The sequence below is a fragment of the Geotrypetes seraphini genome, chromosome 3 (genome assembly GCF_902459505.1).
Source record: "Geotrypetes seraphini chromosome 3, aGeoSer1.1, whole genome shotgun sequence".
In the NCBI taxonomy this organism is placed as follows: Eukaryota; Metazoa; Chordata; class Amphibia; order Gymnophiona; family Dermophiidae; genus Geotrypetes; species Geotrypetes seraphini.
In genome coordinates, this window is record NC_047086.1 from 141,843,060 (window position 1) to 141,860,136 (window position 17,077).

The 17,077-nt window shown below is 42.2% G+C and overlaps 1 protein-coding gene across 1 annotated transcript in view; it reads right to left on the reverse strand.

Moving 5' to 3' along the window:
• Window positions 1-6,629: 6,629 nt before the first annotated feature.
• The window catches only part of TRIM54 (tripartite motif containing 54), a 103,307-nt gene continuing 92,859 nt past the window's right edge, over window positions 6,630-17,077 (reverse strand). Inside the window, 1 exon segment of the mRNA XM_033935797.1 lies at window positions 6,630-7,553. Within this exon segment, the coding sequence (XP_033791688.1) occupies window positions 7,543-7,553 (11 nt within the window). The 3' untranslated portion in view covers window positions 6,630-7,542.

Consider the following 17,077-nt stretch of genomic DNA (forward strand, 5'->3'; position numbering starts at 1 on the left):
CCACTGATCTGAATTTTAGAGTTATTCCAAAGGGACATGAGTGGACCTTCATCAGCGTGAATTTCAGCCGCTGCATCTAATAGGCGTAAAGCATGCTGCGTTGCACATAATAAAGAATACCTTCTCAAGTGTCTAGGTATTGACACTGTAAGAAAGCACGAGACGTGCAGTGGTGTACATAAAAAGCGTTCCATTTCAAACCATGCTGGTTGGTCTTGAGGGTTCGAATCAACTATCCATTGAGCTCCATATTTGGCTAATGATGCAATATAATAGTAGTAAAAATCTGGTAGATTTAGGCCGCCATTAATCTTAGAGGCCTTCAGCTTGGCGAGAGCAATACGAGGTTTTTTCTTGTTCCAAATAAATTCAGAAATTTTCATATTAAGCCAATGAAAGAATTTTTTCTGGCATAATAGGGGAAGCATAGAAAGAATGTAATTAATTTGTGGAGCCAGAGTCATTTTAATGGAGGCTATTCTACCCCACCAGGACAGATAAAGCGGAGACCAACGCGTTGTAGTATTTAAAATTCTAAGCGCAATTCTATAAAAGTTAGGTGAACTGTATGGAGTCACGCTTAGTGCTGCCTAAGCACTGTTAGGCGTCCTACCTTTAGGCGTACCATACTTATGCCAGTGTTCACTTCGCCGAAATACGTGTGCCTAATAGCTCCTAATTGAAAAAGAGGTGCCTAAAACAAAAACACGCTCATGATCCACCCCCAAATACCCACTTTCAGGCTGGCCTTTTGGACTAGGGCCAGATTCTGTAATAAGCGCCTAAGGGCCAGATTTACCAACCTGCCCAATGGGGCCCAAACCAGGCCCGATCCAGGCAGGTCCGCCGAATTCAGAAAAGAAAAATATGTAGATGGGAGCGATCAGAAGCATGCCCCCCATCTGGTGGCATGGATCGCTTTTCTGCAATCCCCACGCATGCGCAGACCATCTGCAGATGGCTGCGCATGCCCGTTGGAGCCACAATCTTTTTATCTTTTTTTTAGTTTTAGCCCTGCGAGCCTGTGGTTTTAACCCGCTTTAAACCCGCAGGTTAAAACCACAGGCTCACAATGCGGGGAAGGGAAGGAGCAGGCAGGAGAAATGGGGAAGAGCAGGGCGGCGATCGAGGTAGAGCAGGGCGGCAGGCAGGAGACAGATCGGGGCAGAGCAGGGCTTCTATGGAACTGGAGAGTCAGAAAGACGTTGTCAACTGGTCTCCGGCAGTCGCTTCTAGGGTTGATCGGCCAGCCCAGTCGGTTTTAAAATTTTGGTTGGTGAATCGCATCCCTGTCTACTTTGCATGCGTTTCTCCTCATTTACATGCACGGATTCAACGCGGATTGCAGGAGAGGTAAGTGAATGAGGCCAGAGTGAAATTTGATCGTTAAGGGGTCGCAAACCGATCGATGCACGATCGGTTTGCTTTGTGAATCTAGCCTAAAGTTAGGTGCCTAAATCAGCACCTACCATAATTACCTAAATAAGCTTTAACAAGCTCATAATTGGGGAAAAAAAAAATTTAATTGGTCAATAGGCACCTACTCAAATCTATAAAGGGTAGGTACCTATCACATGGTGCTTAGCAGTACCTAATGCCTAAATGGGTGTGTTTCAGGGTAGAGACAGACATAGGCGCCGCTAGGCACGATTCTCGAAAGAACTTAGGCTGGTCTACATTACCAGTGACTAAGTTTTGTGATAGGTGTCGTAAGGTGTGATTCTGTAAATGGTGTAAATTGAAACGCTGACGGCGCCCTTTTTCAAGGCTTCTGCCGATTTAGGTGCTGTTTACAGAATCTGGCCCTTACTTTTGATAGAATTTTTTGAATTAGGCACTTGAAGGGTAAAAGGGGACTTGATTTACCGCTTTTTCTGTGTGGTTTACACAATCAAAGGGGTTTACATGGGGCAATGAAGTGTGAAGTGACTTGCCCAGAGTCACAAGAAGCTGCAATGGAAATCAAACTCACAATCTCGGGGTGCTGAGGCAGCTGTTCTAACCACCTATTAGTGAGCCCTGACACACAGGGGAGACAAGAAATTGTGCTTCCAGGCCACCGAGAGAAGCAGGGTTATAGTAAAAGACAGTATAAAGCACCTAGAGCTGTCTATCCCCCATTTCAGCCGAGGCAGCACCCTTTTAGTAAGAAGGAGGAAAATCTCCTCCATGACCACCGGGGGAGCCAGAGAGAGCTGAAGTCAGCTGCCACCTCAGCTAGGCCTGAGCGTGGTTTCAACAGTTTTAAGCCCAGCTTGCAGAAGCTAGCCAGGGCAGTTCAGGAGCAGTGGCTGAGAAAACCTCTCCAGCCAAGGCAGCGAGTCCAGGCAGAAGACCCCCCCATGGACTGGCAAGGTCCTGAAGATTCCCATACACCAGAGCCTGACCCGGAAATGGAAAGCATGGACTTTGCTGAATCAGAGCCAGTTCCTAACCAGGCAGAGGCCATGGAGATTAACCTGTGCATTGTGGGCAAGTAGCCATTTGTGGCATGGTTTGGGTTTTTTTTCTCATCCTAAAAGCCCTGCAGTGCTTTAGAGTTGTTGGGGAGTGCATATGGTTATAGGGGATGTGTATGCTGTGACATCTGGGAGGGATATTTTTTTTGAGGGACTCTTTTTCTCTGATGTTATTTAAAGAAAAAGTGATTAAGCTACACAGCAGCCTTAACCCCCACAATCAGCTCTGAGGAGCTGAACACCTGCCAAAGCTGGTAATAGGCAGGCTTGGAGAACCTGGACTGTTTCCTTTGTTGAGAATTGGTTAGGTTAAGAGTTGAATGCAAGGGCCTGGTGAAGAGGACTTTGTTTTTGGACTACTGAAGTCCAGGCACCTTGCTGGGCTGTGGGCTTTTTGCCAGCCCTAAACAATCCTAGTGTTTTTTGTTTTTTTTCTTTTGTGCATTAGTTTGCTTTACCGATAGCTTTTGTTCCTAGGCCTGTTTGGGACTGTGAAAGTAGCCCAGAATGTATTGAACTGTTTTAGGACTTGCTAAGGACTTGCCTAAATACTGGAAGCCAGAGTTTGTGAGGTTTTTTTCTCTTTTTGTTATCTCTTTTGGGCAGAATAATAATGCCTAACTGATAAACTTACCTTGCAAAGCTCTCCTGTTTGAGAATTGTTTTCTTTTACTGTTTTGAACTTTGAGTTGAAACTAACTGGTGCAGTTTTAGCCTGCTCACCCTAAAGGGCCATTCTCCCTCTGGAGTGGCATGCAGAAATCGGCCTAGTCACCTTTTGCCTGCACTTGCACTATCCAGTGGAGGCCGGGAAGATGACAAAATTGGTATCAGGAGTGGGATATTGCGCCCCCTTCAGGCAGTGGTAAAAAATATTTTTTTTCTTGGGGGAAAAAACCCCCAAAGTTTTTTTTTTTGTTGTTGTTGAATTTTTGGACTTTGTCTGATATCCTGAGCCTTTTGGAAATCTGAGCAAGCTGATTGGACTCACTCCTGCTCACCCTGAAGGGCCATTCTCCCTCTGGTGTGGTGTGCAGAAATCGGCCTAGTAACCCTTTGCCCACACCTGCGCTATCCAGCGGAGGCCGGGAAGGTGACAGCACTAAGCCAATCCTCCACTCCAAATAATGACAATTATGAGGTATTAATGGCCAATTATTGGCACCACTTAAGTCTATTAACCAATTAATCCCTCCCCTTATACTAAGCCGCAGTAGAGGTTTCACCTATGGTCAGGAGCGCTAAATGCTCCGACACTGCTCTGATACTCATAGAATTCCTATGAGTGTTGGAGCAGCGTCAGAGCATTTAGCGATCCGGGCCATGGTAGAAATCTCTACTGTGGCTTAGTAAGGGGCATCTGTCCTCCTCTCTCCTCCCCCCCCCACCATCGCATGCGACGCTTCTCTTCCCCTATACCTCATTAATGTTCGCGGCACAAGCAGCAACCCCAACCTGCTGCTCACGCCAAAATCAGCTCTTCCTCTGACATCACTTCCTGAACCCGTGCCTAGGAAGTGATGTCAGAAGAAGAGCTGATGCTGGCACGAACAGCAGGATGGGGTTACTGCTCACGCCGCGAATGTTAATGATGTGTGGAGGCAGGAAAGGAGCAGATGGATGTGGGTGGCAGAGAAGAGGGCAGGGAGGGGCACCACCTCCCCAGGAATCTCTCACCCTCGCTACACCATTCTCTGGCGCCAGATCATGTGTCACCTTATAACATATACATCCAAACTTAAATATTACTTTTGCTTCTACTGGGAGCCAGTGAAGTTTTCGGTAGTAAGGTGACAAACCAAACGTTCAAGAAACCTTTTTATCTACATACTGTACATAAGTATCAAATTGGCTCTGTGGATAATATGGGACATCAAACACAGTATAGCCATAAATGCCAAATTCAGTGCACTTTGGGCTATATTCACTAAGCAAACCGATTGTGTACCGATCGTTTTGTGACCACTTAACTATCAAATTTGCCTCTGGCCTGATTCACTTACCTCACCTGCGATCCACTTGGAATCCTTGCATGCAAATGAGGTGAAACGCATGTAAATTCAACAGTGACCTGATTCACTACACCAAATTTCCGATCCGACTGGGCTGGCCAATCACCTGAAGAAGCGACTGCTGGGGACCAGTTGAAAATGTCTTTCCGACTGGAAGCCCTGCTGTCTGTCCTGCAATCTCTCCTGCCTGCTCACCCCGAATGCTGCCGTGCTCTGCCCTGCTATCTCTGCTGCTCACCCTCATGCCACCCTGCTCTGCCTCGATCTTCCCCTGCCGCATTGCCGTTCTCCTGCCCTTCCCTGCCCAGTGAGCCCGTGGTTTTAACCTGCGAGTTTAAAGCGGGTTAAAACCATGGGCTCCATTTATCTTTTTGTGAGGGCGGCAGCTGGCAAGAGCAGGAACAGCTTTTAGGAGCCACGTGGGTTGGAGTCAGTGGAGGTGGCGGCGTTTCCCCGAAGTCAAAAGTTAAAAAAAAAAAAAAAAAGATTGCTGGTGCTATGGTCTGCGCGTGCGCGTGGATCGCGCATGCACGAGCCGTGCAGGAAGATGGGGGCGTTCCTCCAATCGCCCTCATCTGCATGTTTAAGTTTACTGAATCAGTCAGACCTGCCGGGATTGGGACCCAATCGGGCAGGTTAGTGAATCCAGCCCAAAGTTGGCTAAACTGGTGCTGATTTCATTACCATTTTTCCCGTATTTTGTAACAAAACCTGTATCACTTCAGAAACTATCAGTGCAAAGATCAAAACCAATTAGGGATCGCCCCATTCCTGCAAGCTCTGTCCTCATCTCCACTAGCCTCAAACACTTTAAAAATCAAGTAAACATACACATGAATGAAGCTCAAGGTTCAATGGGTGCACTATGATACATGTTGGTTTACTTATGTATATAGATAAAATGGGGTAAAATCAGCAACAATGATTGGTGATTTTTTTTCCCCACTGCCAGCAGAATTAGACCCAGATATAAAACAGGATATAAAACTAACCAAATAAATAAATAAATACATATCTGGTACCTCAACATCGTCAATATTCAGCAGCATTATATGGATAACTACCTGGTTAACACTGAACTGCCTTTTTGCTTTCCAAAGTTAACTGGATAGCTATCAAAGTACCCCTGATAAATACGGGCAATGCCTGGAAAACTCCTGGCTCTGCCCAAACCATCCCTGGACCAGCCTGGCACTAAACAGAGAGTGCCACAACAGTCAAAGCAAGTATTTGGAGGAACTCTCCAATTTAATGCCACTGAAAAGCCACTGCTGATCTGATGAGCATGATTTAACCAGGCAGGAGCCTCTCATAGAAACATAGAAAGATGACGGCAGAAAAGGGCTATAGCCCATCAAGTCTGCCCACTCTTCTGACCCACCCCATTAAGTCTGAGTGCTAATGACCTAGTTCCTTAACTGCCCTCGTAGGGATCCCACGTGGATGTCCCATTTATTCTTAAAGCATTGGAAGCTTGTTCCAGTGATCTACTACCCTTTCTGTGAAGAAATACTTCCTGGTGTCACCATTAAATTTCCCTCCTCTGAGTTTGAGCGGGTGCCCCCTTGTGACCGAGGGTCCTTTGGAGCAGTCTCTCCTGTCCAGTTAAACCACACTGAAATATCAACCCCCCAAAACTGGTTTTGAAGACTTGGTACTTAACTAGTAGTTTAAGATTAATGGAGTTAGCAAGTCCCAATTCTCACTTTTCTCGCTGTCATTATAACGTGAATGTTTCTAGCACCTGTGCGCATGCCAACAATTAGAGAATGACGAGGGAACCCATTTTTCCCTGTCCCGTCCCAGCGAGTTCTTTTCCTGTCCCTGCCCCATTCCTGCAAGCTCTGTCCTCATCTCCACTAGCCTCAAACACTTTAAAAATCAAGTAAACATACACATCCTGGGGGGTGGGAGGGAAGAGAAGGGAATAGAATTGGAATTGATTCAAGGTTTTTATGAATAGTTTCATGAAGGTTTTATTATATTTGTTCATTAGCTGGGAGGGTGGGGGAAATTTCATTATGAAGTAGTATTTGTAAGTTTTGTTGCACTTATTATGTAATGTGCAAATATGTGAATCATTTATTCTGCATTTGTAGTTTGAAAAATCAATAAAGATTTTAAAAAAAAATTTTTTTAAAAAGGTGTTCGAGGCTTGTGCGGTTAAAGCAGAGCTTACAGGAATGGGGCAGGGACAGCGACAGTGACAAAACTCAGGGGGACGGGAAAATTGAGTTCCTGCAGGGATGGGGTAACATTTGTCCCCATGTCATTCTCTACCAACAATCTTCTTGAGCTCCCCAGTGACATCGCTCAGCCCTGCCCATTCTCCAACCTGAATAAGGAGGTGGCCACTTTACTTCTTCTGTAGCTATCATGCAGAATGCTTTGTTTTACAATTCTAGCTCTGTGTGGGAATTAGTTCCCTGTACCCCTATTTATATCTAACAGCAACAATGCACAAAATGTACCAATGTTTTAGTCAACTGATTTGCCTGTAACATAAGTGACCTACACCCTTTAGCAGGAAGTGTTAATGGACAGCAATTCCTACATGTTCAAAACCTGTGGCTAATGAGAAAGAAAAGGAGGCAGAGCAGAGAAGACCTCTCTTGGCTAAAGAGAGCAGTATGGTCAGGAAACAAAGATCAGGAGAAAAGGAATTGGATCAGAGCTTGGGAGCTTTTACGTAACTTGTGTGCAGTGTGAAAAAAAAAAAAAGGATTTCCTCAAAATACATTTGAAAGAAAAGATTGGATTGGATATACAAAGACACTGTTTGATGCTCTGTATTGCTTATTTGATGTAACGGGTTTGTATGTGATTTGTTGCTATTTTGTTATCAAAAAAAATTTTCAATAAAGATTACGATTAAAAAAAAAAAATCAGTTACATTTGCAAATATATAAAACTGGATATTTTTAACACAAAGCAAACAGAATGAACAGACACTGGTTTCTTTGTGTGTATCATGAAATCTGTGCTACATAGGTTCAGGGTATAGCACATTCTTGGATGTCTGGTAGCAGTGGATGGGCAGGTTCCAGCCTGGCAGGTTGTATCTTCCATCTTTAATACTGACCTGTCACAAAGGAGAGTAAAAAAGATAATGTTATTTTAAAGCATGCACTTACAGATCCAATTCTCTCCTGGCAGAGATAGAGACACAAAGCACCTGAAAGGTATATGACCCAATCACTAATCTAATCTAATCTAAGACTTAGATTTATATACCGCATCATCTCCTGAAAAAGAGCTTGATTAGATTAACAAAATAAGCACAAGCCCTGAGCTCATGGAACATCTCCTGGATTGGTTGTATTTAGAGTGGCAATTGATGTCCCCATTACGACTGTTTCATGTGTTGAGTATCAGATTACCCAGATATGTTATGGACAATGGTATTATATTTGACACCTTGAAAATTTTAAAATTTATTAATAAATTAACAGATGTTCCGGGAGAGAAATCCACTTATCAATCCTTGTGGCTAAACTCCAAGATTCAAATTGGCAAGTCTGGGATCTTCTGGAAGCAATGGATGCAGGCAGGTATACGTACACTAGATGATGTTACATCAGATGGGAAAATGCTTGATTTTTCACGACTGCAACAAGCATTTGGTATTGCTAAGTCTCAGAATTATAAATGATTGCAGTTGAAGCAAGCCATTCAGAAGGGGTTCCCTGATTGGCAAAATTTTAAAAATTATTACAGCTTGCAGGTCCTATGCTTCCAGATGGATTCGTTAGGGCATCAGGCTGCCCGGTGGTATAAATTAATATCTGATTTCTTGAATAAAAAACCAAAAAATTGTTATTAGAGACATTTGGAGCATAAAGCAGTACATTTCTGCATCTCGATGGCCACGAATTTGGACTTGGAGGTTGAGATGTACAGCGTCAGCATCTATGAGACAAACATGTTTTTTTCTGTTACATTGATCTTTTTGGACCCCTGTTAGGTTGCACTAGTTAGACAGTTCTAAATCTAATAGATGCTGGCATTGTCATCTGGACATAGGGACACTGGATCATCTATTGTTCTATTGTCCTTTGATACTTAACTTTTGGAGGTCAATATGGGGTACGATTAACAACATATTGGAATCATCAATTCCACTGATGTTCCACTGAGGCGGTCATATGTGGAACGTTATTACATGTTAAACCCCCTATGGATCGTTATAAATGCCGCCATTTTCTTGTCAAGACCGGGATAGCCATGCAGATGGTAACCCGAAATTGTAAGAACTATGACCGCCTAAATTTTCCTTTCTGGTGGGCAAATTTGTGATCCAGGTATAGATATGAAAAAATGAATGCCGATAGTTTGGGGCACAGTAATTTATTTAAGCTGGTTTTGGGGCCATTGACATCATATATTACCTCACTATAGTAGGTCTTTGATTATGAGTCAGTTTTGGTTTATTTTCGTACACATCCAGGAAAGGGTGGGTGGGGGAGGGGCTATTTCTGTCCTAATTTGACTTTTGAGTATGTCCACCTGGGGTGGGAGGAGGGTGGGAGAATATTTTTATTCTGAATAGGGTAAGGTTATTGGGATAGTCTATGTTTCTGTGTTTTATTGAATAATCATTGGGTGGGGGGGAAAATGGTTGTTTATGCATATTTGTAAGTTGAATGTGCTTTTATTAACTTATTATATGATATAAATTTGTGTATTGCACTTTCGAAGTTTAGAAAATCAATAAAGAATTTTTAAAAAAATAATAAGCATAAGACAAGACAGAAGCTTTTGATTTGAATAAACTAAAATTATTAGTCAAAGATTTTCTGTAATCTGTTAAATAAGATTCCCTATCGACTGATGAACAAAATTACTATATTTTTTACTCCATAAGACGCACTTTGTGTAAATCTCGGTGCATCTTATGTAGCGAAATACAAAATTTGTACCCCCTTAGTGTTGTAAAACACCCCCCAATGCCGCTGCCACCATTGTTGCCGTTGATGGTACCTTTTTTAAACAGCCTGGTGGTCCAGCGGTATCCCTCCATCGCTAGACGGCTCTTGTACTCAGGTCAGGAGCACGGATGTCAGGAGCAAGCGTTACGCGCTTCTGCCTCAGTCCGCTGCTGCTTTCTGAATGGTCTTTCTAATTGTATGGCAAACACCTTATTGGTAAGCTTCTACCAGTCCCAAATGTACGTATTGCAAATATATATTTTCAGTGGACCGGATCATAAAGATCACTAACATTTATGGGTTAGCCTCAGCCCCACCACTCCACCGCTGTTCTATCTCGTGACCGCGGGGAGATTTATGTGGCACTTCATCACTGGCTGTCCATGTTATAGTTTAATATTTTATATTCCTTATTTTTTAATATTTTGGAAAGTATATTCTGTAATTCTAATTTAACGCAAGTAATAGTATATGTACTTAGCTTATATCAGACACCGCCTGGGAGTCTGACCCGACATGAACTTGAGTCGGATGACACGACGCGCGACCTCGGGAGACCCTTGATACAGCACCGAAGGGTGTGAAACATGCCATGTCGGGTCAGACTCCCAGGCGGTGGCTGATATAAACTAAGTACATATACTATTACTTGCATTAAATTAGAATTACAGAATATACTTTCCAAAATATTAAAAAATAAGGAATATAACATATTAAACTATAACATGGACAGCCAGTGATGAAGTGCCACATAAATCTCCCCGCGGTCACGAGATAGAACAGCGGTGGAGTGGTGGGGCTGCGGCTTTCTGAATGGTGGCATCAGTTCTGGTGGAACTCGCGAGAACTGACGCCAGCCATTCAGAATACAAAGGCGGGCCCAAGCCGGAGCATGTAACGCTTGTTCCTGACATCCATGCTCCTGACCTGAGTACGAGAGCCATCTAGCAAGGGAGCGATTTAAAAAGGTACAGGGTGGGGTAGGTGTACGATTTAAAAGGTACGGGGTTGTTGGGTTTTTTGTTGTTTTTTTTAAAGGTACATGGGGGTTTAAAAGGGTATGGGGTATGATTTAAAAGAAACAGGGGGTGTTTAAAAGGGTTCGGGGGTATGGGGATGATTTAAGGTACTGGGGGGTACAAGGGGGTATGGGACCTGCCTGCCTGTCATTAGGCTACTAGGTATGCCTGCCTGCCTGCCACTAGGCCTGCCTGCCCTATGCCCTGTCCCAGCCTACCACTAGACCACCAGAGGGGGGACAGGGTACAGAGCTAGGCAGGGAGGGGGACAGGGTGCAGAGCCTGGCAAGAGGTGTGGGGTTGGGTGCAGAGTCTGGCAGGGAGAATTTGGTTCAGAATGTTTTTTTTCTTGTTTTCCTCCTCTAAATCTAGGGTGCGTCTTATGGAGCGAAAAATACGGTATTTGTTTTCCCTGAGACAGTTGTCTAAATACTGTTAGAATAATAATGTTTTCATAGATTTACGAAGGGTCTGAAACAAGAATTCTAATAGTAGATGGAAGTTCATTCTAGATCTCTTTGAATCTATAAAGTATCACAAATAAGATCGAACAATCTTACCAGTTGATATTATTCCCTTAAAAGATGGAAAAGAAAATTTGTATTTTTGAATGTTTCTTGAGTCAACAGATTGTTGTGCATTCAGAGATAGAGGTAATAGGAATGCAAATACAGTCGACTCCGCCTAAGTGCACGTCAGTTAAGCGCACGCTTCGGTTATCTACAGCCTACCACCATGGTCCCTTTTTTTTTTTTTTTTTTTTTATATTATAGTCGATGGACGTAAATTCCGGATAATTGCAATTCTGATAAGCACACAATCCGCTTATGCGCACTGATGTTATAGGTCCCACCTCTATTTGTTCACGTTACATTCACTCCAGTTAAAAGCAATCACATTCTGATGTGGATGAGCCACGTGTTTCGGAACAGCAGTCTAGGCCTGGCCAGATGTTTGAACTTTCAGAACTGCACCATGGCGACAAAAATTATTGTCTTTGATTGAACGTGTCCACCATGCTGGACAAAAATCATTGTCTTTGCCTGAACGTCTTAAAGAGATTTGATCAATAGGAGAGTCAGGTCTCTATTGCAAAACATTACACTGTTCATCCTAGCCAGATTTTTCAGATTTACAAAAAAAAGCAAGCCATATTGAAAGACTGGCAAAACAACAGCAATCCTACCAGAAAATGGAAAAGAATTGGGAAGGCTTGAGATGTTGAATAGGCGTTGCTGCGGTGGTTTGCTGAAGCTAGAAGTTGACAGCTGCCAATCAGTGGGCCTCTGCTGATGGAAAAAGCAGCACAGCTATCTGAAGAACTGGGCGTAGACGACTTCAAAATAACAAAAGGATAGTTAGAGAGATGGAAAGTTCGTAAAGGCATAAAATTTAAGAAGCAGCATGGCGAAAATCAAGATGTGGATGAGTTTGGTGCAGAAAGATGGGTCAGGAAGTGTTGCCCTCACTCATTGGTGGATATTAACCATGCAACGTTTTCAACACCAATGAGATGGGCCTGTATTGGCATGCCATCCCTGATGGAACATTGGCTTTCAAACACAGCAAAACTGTTGGCCTCAAGGTGCCAATGGAATGATTGACATTGCTGATCAGTTGCAATATGGACGGTAGTGAAAAGCTTGAGTCACTGGTGATTGGGAAGAATCGAAATCCTCGGTCTTCAAAAGCATTAAATGCCTGCCTGTTGAATATGAAAGCAACAAAAATGCATGGATTATGGTGACAGTGTGGACTGAATGGTTGCAGAAGCTTGACAATCTGTTGAGAAGGCGTAGGAGGCACATTATAATGCTGTGTGATAACTGTTCAGCACACAGCAATGACGTAAGACTAACCAACATCAAACTCGTATTTCTTCCGCCAAACACAACCTCTTTGATCCAACCAATGGACCAAGGGATAATCGTAAACTTCAAATGTCATTACAGGTCACTCGTCCTAAGATATGTGATGGCAGTGATTGATGCAAACACGGAATCCAGCCCCCGAGCTGCTGAGGTAACGCGAGAAAAATGACGGTACTTGACTCTCTTCACATGGTATGGCAGACGTGGAGTCGAGTCTCATCATCAACGATTTCAAATTGCTATCGACGGGCGAGCTTCATTCACGTATCTGATGAGACAACTGAAGCTGACACTTCATCCATTGAACTCCCAGTTGGATTCTTGTCACAAGAGTTTGAGCTGTATGTCGCCGTGGACAATGATGTGCCATCATTTGACAGCACTAATTCTGATATCTGTACAGTCATAAAGGACACTGCAGACAACCAAGAGTCTGATGAAGACAGAGATACTGCTGCAGTCAACACGACAAAAGAAACACCTGCAGAGATTGTGTCCTTCTCAGACGCGCTGAAGTCCCTACACGCGCTGTGATCTGGAGATAAATGGATGTCACGACTATGGACAGTTTTACAGCATCAGTAGTCAGATACACAGCCTGAATCGTGCAATGTGTGTGCAGAAAACAATGACTGATTATTTCAGTAGAATGTTGGTTTAAAAAAAGGTTTGCAGTGTATTGCATTAGACGGAACAGTGCTGTTTCTTTAACTGAACCTTGTTAAATTGTATTCAGTGAGTTTTTTGCTGAATAAAAGTTTTATTGCATTTGACTACAGCGTACTGTGATTTTTCATGACTAAAAAGTGGTACTACGATTAAACTCGCACTCCGTTTAAGCGCACGTGGCAGTCCAGTCAGGAGGGCTTGCACTTAAGCAGAGTCAACTGTATACCATGTAAGATTTTGAATACTACTAAGTTAATCAAAGCAGTTGAACCTTGGATGGTCAGTGCCAATATCTGGCCAACCCAAATTTCATCTCCTTTAGTGTGACTGGCATGGATTCCAGAGCCCCACCAGCTGAAGACCTCCTCCTCACTGAATTTACATGTTGGGCGGCTGCCAGCACTGTACCAGAATCACTACTGTTCCCAGCCATAGGCTACTCCCTCCCTCATCCATGCTCAGTTTTCATGCTTGCACAAAACTTAGCATATGCACACAGAGGCTGGCTGGCTGGGACAGTGCAGGCAACCACCCAACATGTAAACTCTTTGGCAGAGAGGAGGTCTTTGGCTGACAGGGATTGGAGATCCTCGCCAGCACAGGTATGCTGTTTACCTTGTGGGCACTGGGAGGAGGAAAGGAGCAGAAAATAAATTTGGGTTTGCTTTAGTTGGGGGGAGGAGATACAATTTTTATCCCACCTCTTTGCTGTGATAATCAACTTAATCAGCTGCCTAGCTGCGCTACTGGCCTATACTCTACCCAGAAACCGCTCCCATCTGCAAACTACACATTATTGAAGATATGGGCAGTAGCGTAGTGAGGATAGGAGTAATATTCTAGTGAGAATTGGTGGAGGTCAATATGGTTGAGATCATTAAAGGGAAGTAGAAGATCTGAACCAGAAGTGACAATTTTTTTAAAAAAACAAATCCCTTTGTTGAGTTGGGAACTATTGGAAGTTGGGATGATAAGGATTGGATTGGTAAAGGCTAGATTGGTATGGAATAAAACAACGATTATCACTGATGTTAAGGAAGAAGAAAATTTGATTTTAATATTCCACGCATATACAGTATGATGAAAAAGAGGGGGAGATTCAGGAACATGTATTATGTTAGGCATTAAAGGCCTATATGTTTCAGTAAATAGTAGATTTTAACACATATAGAGCAGGAAATATGTTGGACAATATTTGAGGGGACAAGAAATGCAGAGGAGATTATGTCAATCCACGACAGGAAAACTATTAGGATGGTCTGATCATGTGTTAATAAATTTTATATTACAGAAATCTAAGAATGTCATGTTAGACGAAAGGGAAAGAAATCAGATAAAGATTAGATCTAATTTTGAAGAGAGAATTAAATTATAAACTGAAGGTACGTGGGGCTGCTGAAAATTTCTCAGCCCAATCAAGTTATTCCACACTTTTCTTGATACTTTTCATTTCATTTCATATCATTGAAATGAAAAGTGTCAAGAAAAGTGTGGAATACTTTGTAAGTTTCATATCTCCACAACATTCTCTTATTGATTGGGCTGAGAACTTTTCAGCAACCCCTTGTAGATGACCATCAAACATTAGAAGAGATAGTACTAGGATGGAATTCAGCTTTACAATCATCATTAGAGGTGGTAGCTCCTGAAAGGATGATTGCAGTTAAAGCTAGACCATGGGTTAAATGTTCCTCTTATTGAGACAGGAATTGAGGCAAAGTGAAAGGCTGTGGAGGAAAACAGGGGATAGGGATGATTTATAAAGTTATCAAAGTAAATTAAAAAGAATATGTTTGGATATGTGATGACGAGAGAAGGTATTTTAGGAATACGATTCAGTCAGTTATATATAATACAAAGGAATTATTCCATATTATACAAATTTTAGTTAGAAGACATATTGATATAAGAAATGTAAAGGGGTTAAATAGAACCAGATGATTATGCAAAATTTTTGAAGGAGAAATTGGAGAAGTTAGCTGGGAGAAATGATGAATGTATGGCTGATGAACTGCTGAGTGACATGGAAGATGATGTGGACGGATGGCTGAGTTTTGATAATGTGACAGAAGAAGTAGTGAAATCTGTGATATGTGGATAATCTCCAATAAGATCGGTTTTTGAACCTTGCTTGACAACACTTGTGAAATCTGTAGTTGATGAAGGGATTACAGCAGTGGTCTCAAACTCGCGGCCCGGGGGCCACATGCGGCCCGCCAGGTACTATTTTGAGGCCCTCGGTATGTTTATCATAATCACAAAAGTAAAATAAAACAGTTTCTTGATCATATGTCTCTTTAGCTATAAATGACAATATTATTATTAAGACTTAGCCAAAAGGAAAGATTTATGAACTATAAAGAGTTTTACCTTATGCAAAATTGTCATTTCTTTAATAAGACATTAACTATTTTTTTTCTGAGGCCCTCCAAGTACCTACAAATCCAAAATGTGGCCCTGCAAAGGGTTTGAGTTTGAGACCACTGGATTACAGTGTGGACTACAATTGCCAATAAAACACTTCAGATGGGAATGGTTCCTGAAAGTTGTAAGATTGCAACTGTGAAGCCTTTGTTGAAAATACAGCATTTAGATCCGGATAATCTGAATAATTCTAGATCAATTTCAATAATGGCATCTGTGATGAAAAGTATTGAGTGCGTAGTGTTACGGGGGTTGGAAGAGTACATGCAAAATAAAAACTGGTTAGATAGCATTAATATGGATTCAGGAAAGGGCATGAGGTGGAGACTTTGTGCCCATATCTCGCTGCGCACTGGTCTATAAAGCAGAGTGCCTAACTTCAATCATGTATATCAGAAAAAGGGGTGTGGCCAGGGGCGTGTCAGGGTGTTCTAAAAAAATTGAACACAGATTTATAGAATTTGACAGAAATGTGCCTACGTTGGACGCTGGCATTTACATCTGCAGTGGTTCATGCCGAACACAATTCTGTAAAAGGCACGCACTCTCTCTACAAAATAGCACTTAATGCTCAATTTTTTTCAGCAACAAAATTTTGCTACCATTTATTGAATTCCCTTTTATGCGGACAATTTTATCTGGTTAACTTTAGACCAGATATTCAAATTAACCTTATTTGAGCTGAATCTTCAAAGTTAACCACAAACTGTGGACTGAATAGTGATGATATATTTCACAGGGTACCTGGGAACAGCAGAAATTGTTTCTGGATGAATGAAAGTCAATTTATTGAAAAATACAACAATTGCTTAGCAGCTATATTCAACTGCAGGTGATGTGAGAGGATGTGATTAGGACCCAACACGATCCGCATTTTGGCAACTCCGGCCTTCATCCGGAGTCCATATATTAGAAAGTCACATCAACTAGGGCAGGGGTAGGGAACTCCGGTCCGGGTTTTCAGGATTTCCCCAATGAATATGCATTGAAAGCAGTGCATGCAAATAGATCTCTTGCATATTCATTGGGGAAAACCTGACTGGAATACGGCTCTCGAGGACCGGCGTTCCCTACTCCTGAACTAGGGAGTTGATTCATAAGTCATGGCAACTATTTTTTTTTCTCTCAAAAATGTGCCAACAATGGAAATCTATTTGAAAGTGTGTGACATGGACTTCTTAATGTTGCCACCAGAGGAGAAATGAGTGTATCTGTCTCTGGTAGGGGAGAAGCAAAAAACATGACATTTTAAATCATTGTTTTACAGTGGTGCCTCACACAACGAACTTAATTGGTTCCAGGAGCAAGTTTGTTATGTGAAACGTTCGTTATGTGAAACGCGTTTTCCCATAGGAATACATGTAAAAAAAAATAATTCGTTCTGCAGCATAAAATATGCTAAGATGACATAAAAAAAGATAAATTTTTGGTTATTATTTTTATTTAGATACATCTAAAAACATAATTGTTTTTTAAAACAACACACATTTTTTAAATTTAAAGACAGACTAAGTAGAGTCTAATTTTACAGTGAGAGAGGGCAGAGTCTCAGCGGCAAAAACTGGGACTTAACTGTTCATTTTTTTTTTTTCTACCGTGTTTCCCCGATGATAAGGCAGGGCCATCAAATAAGACAGCCCCCCCTTTTTAGAAAAAAATGTAAAATAAGGCACCCCCCCGCAAATAAGCCACCCA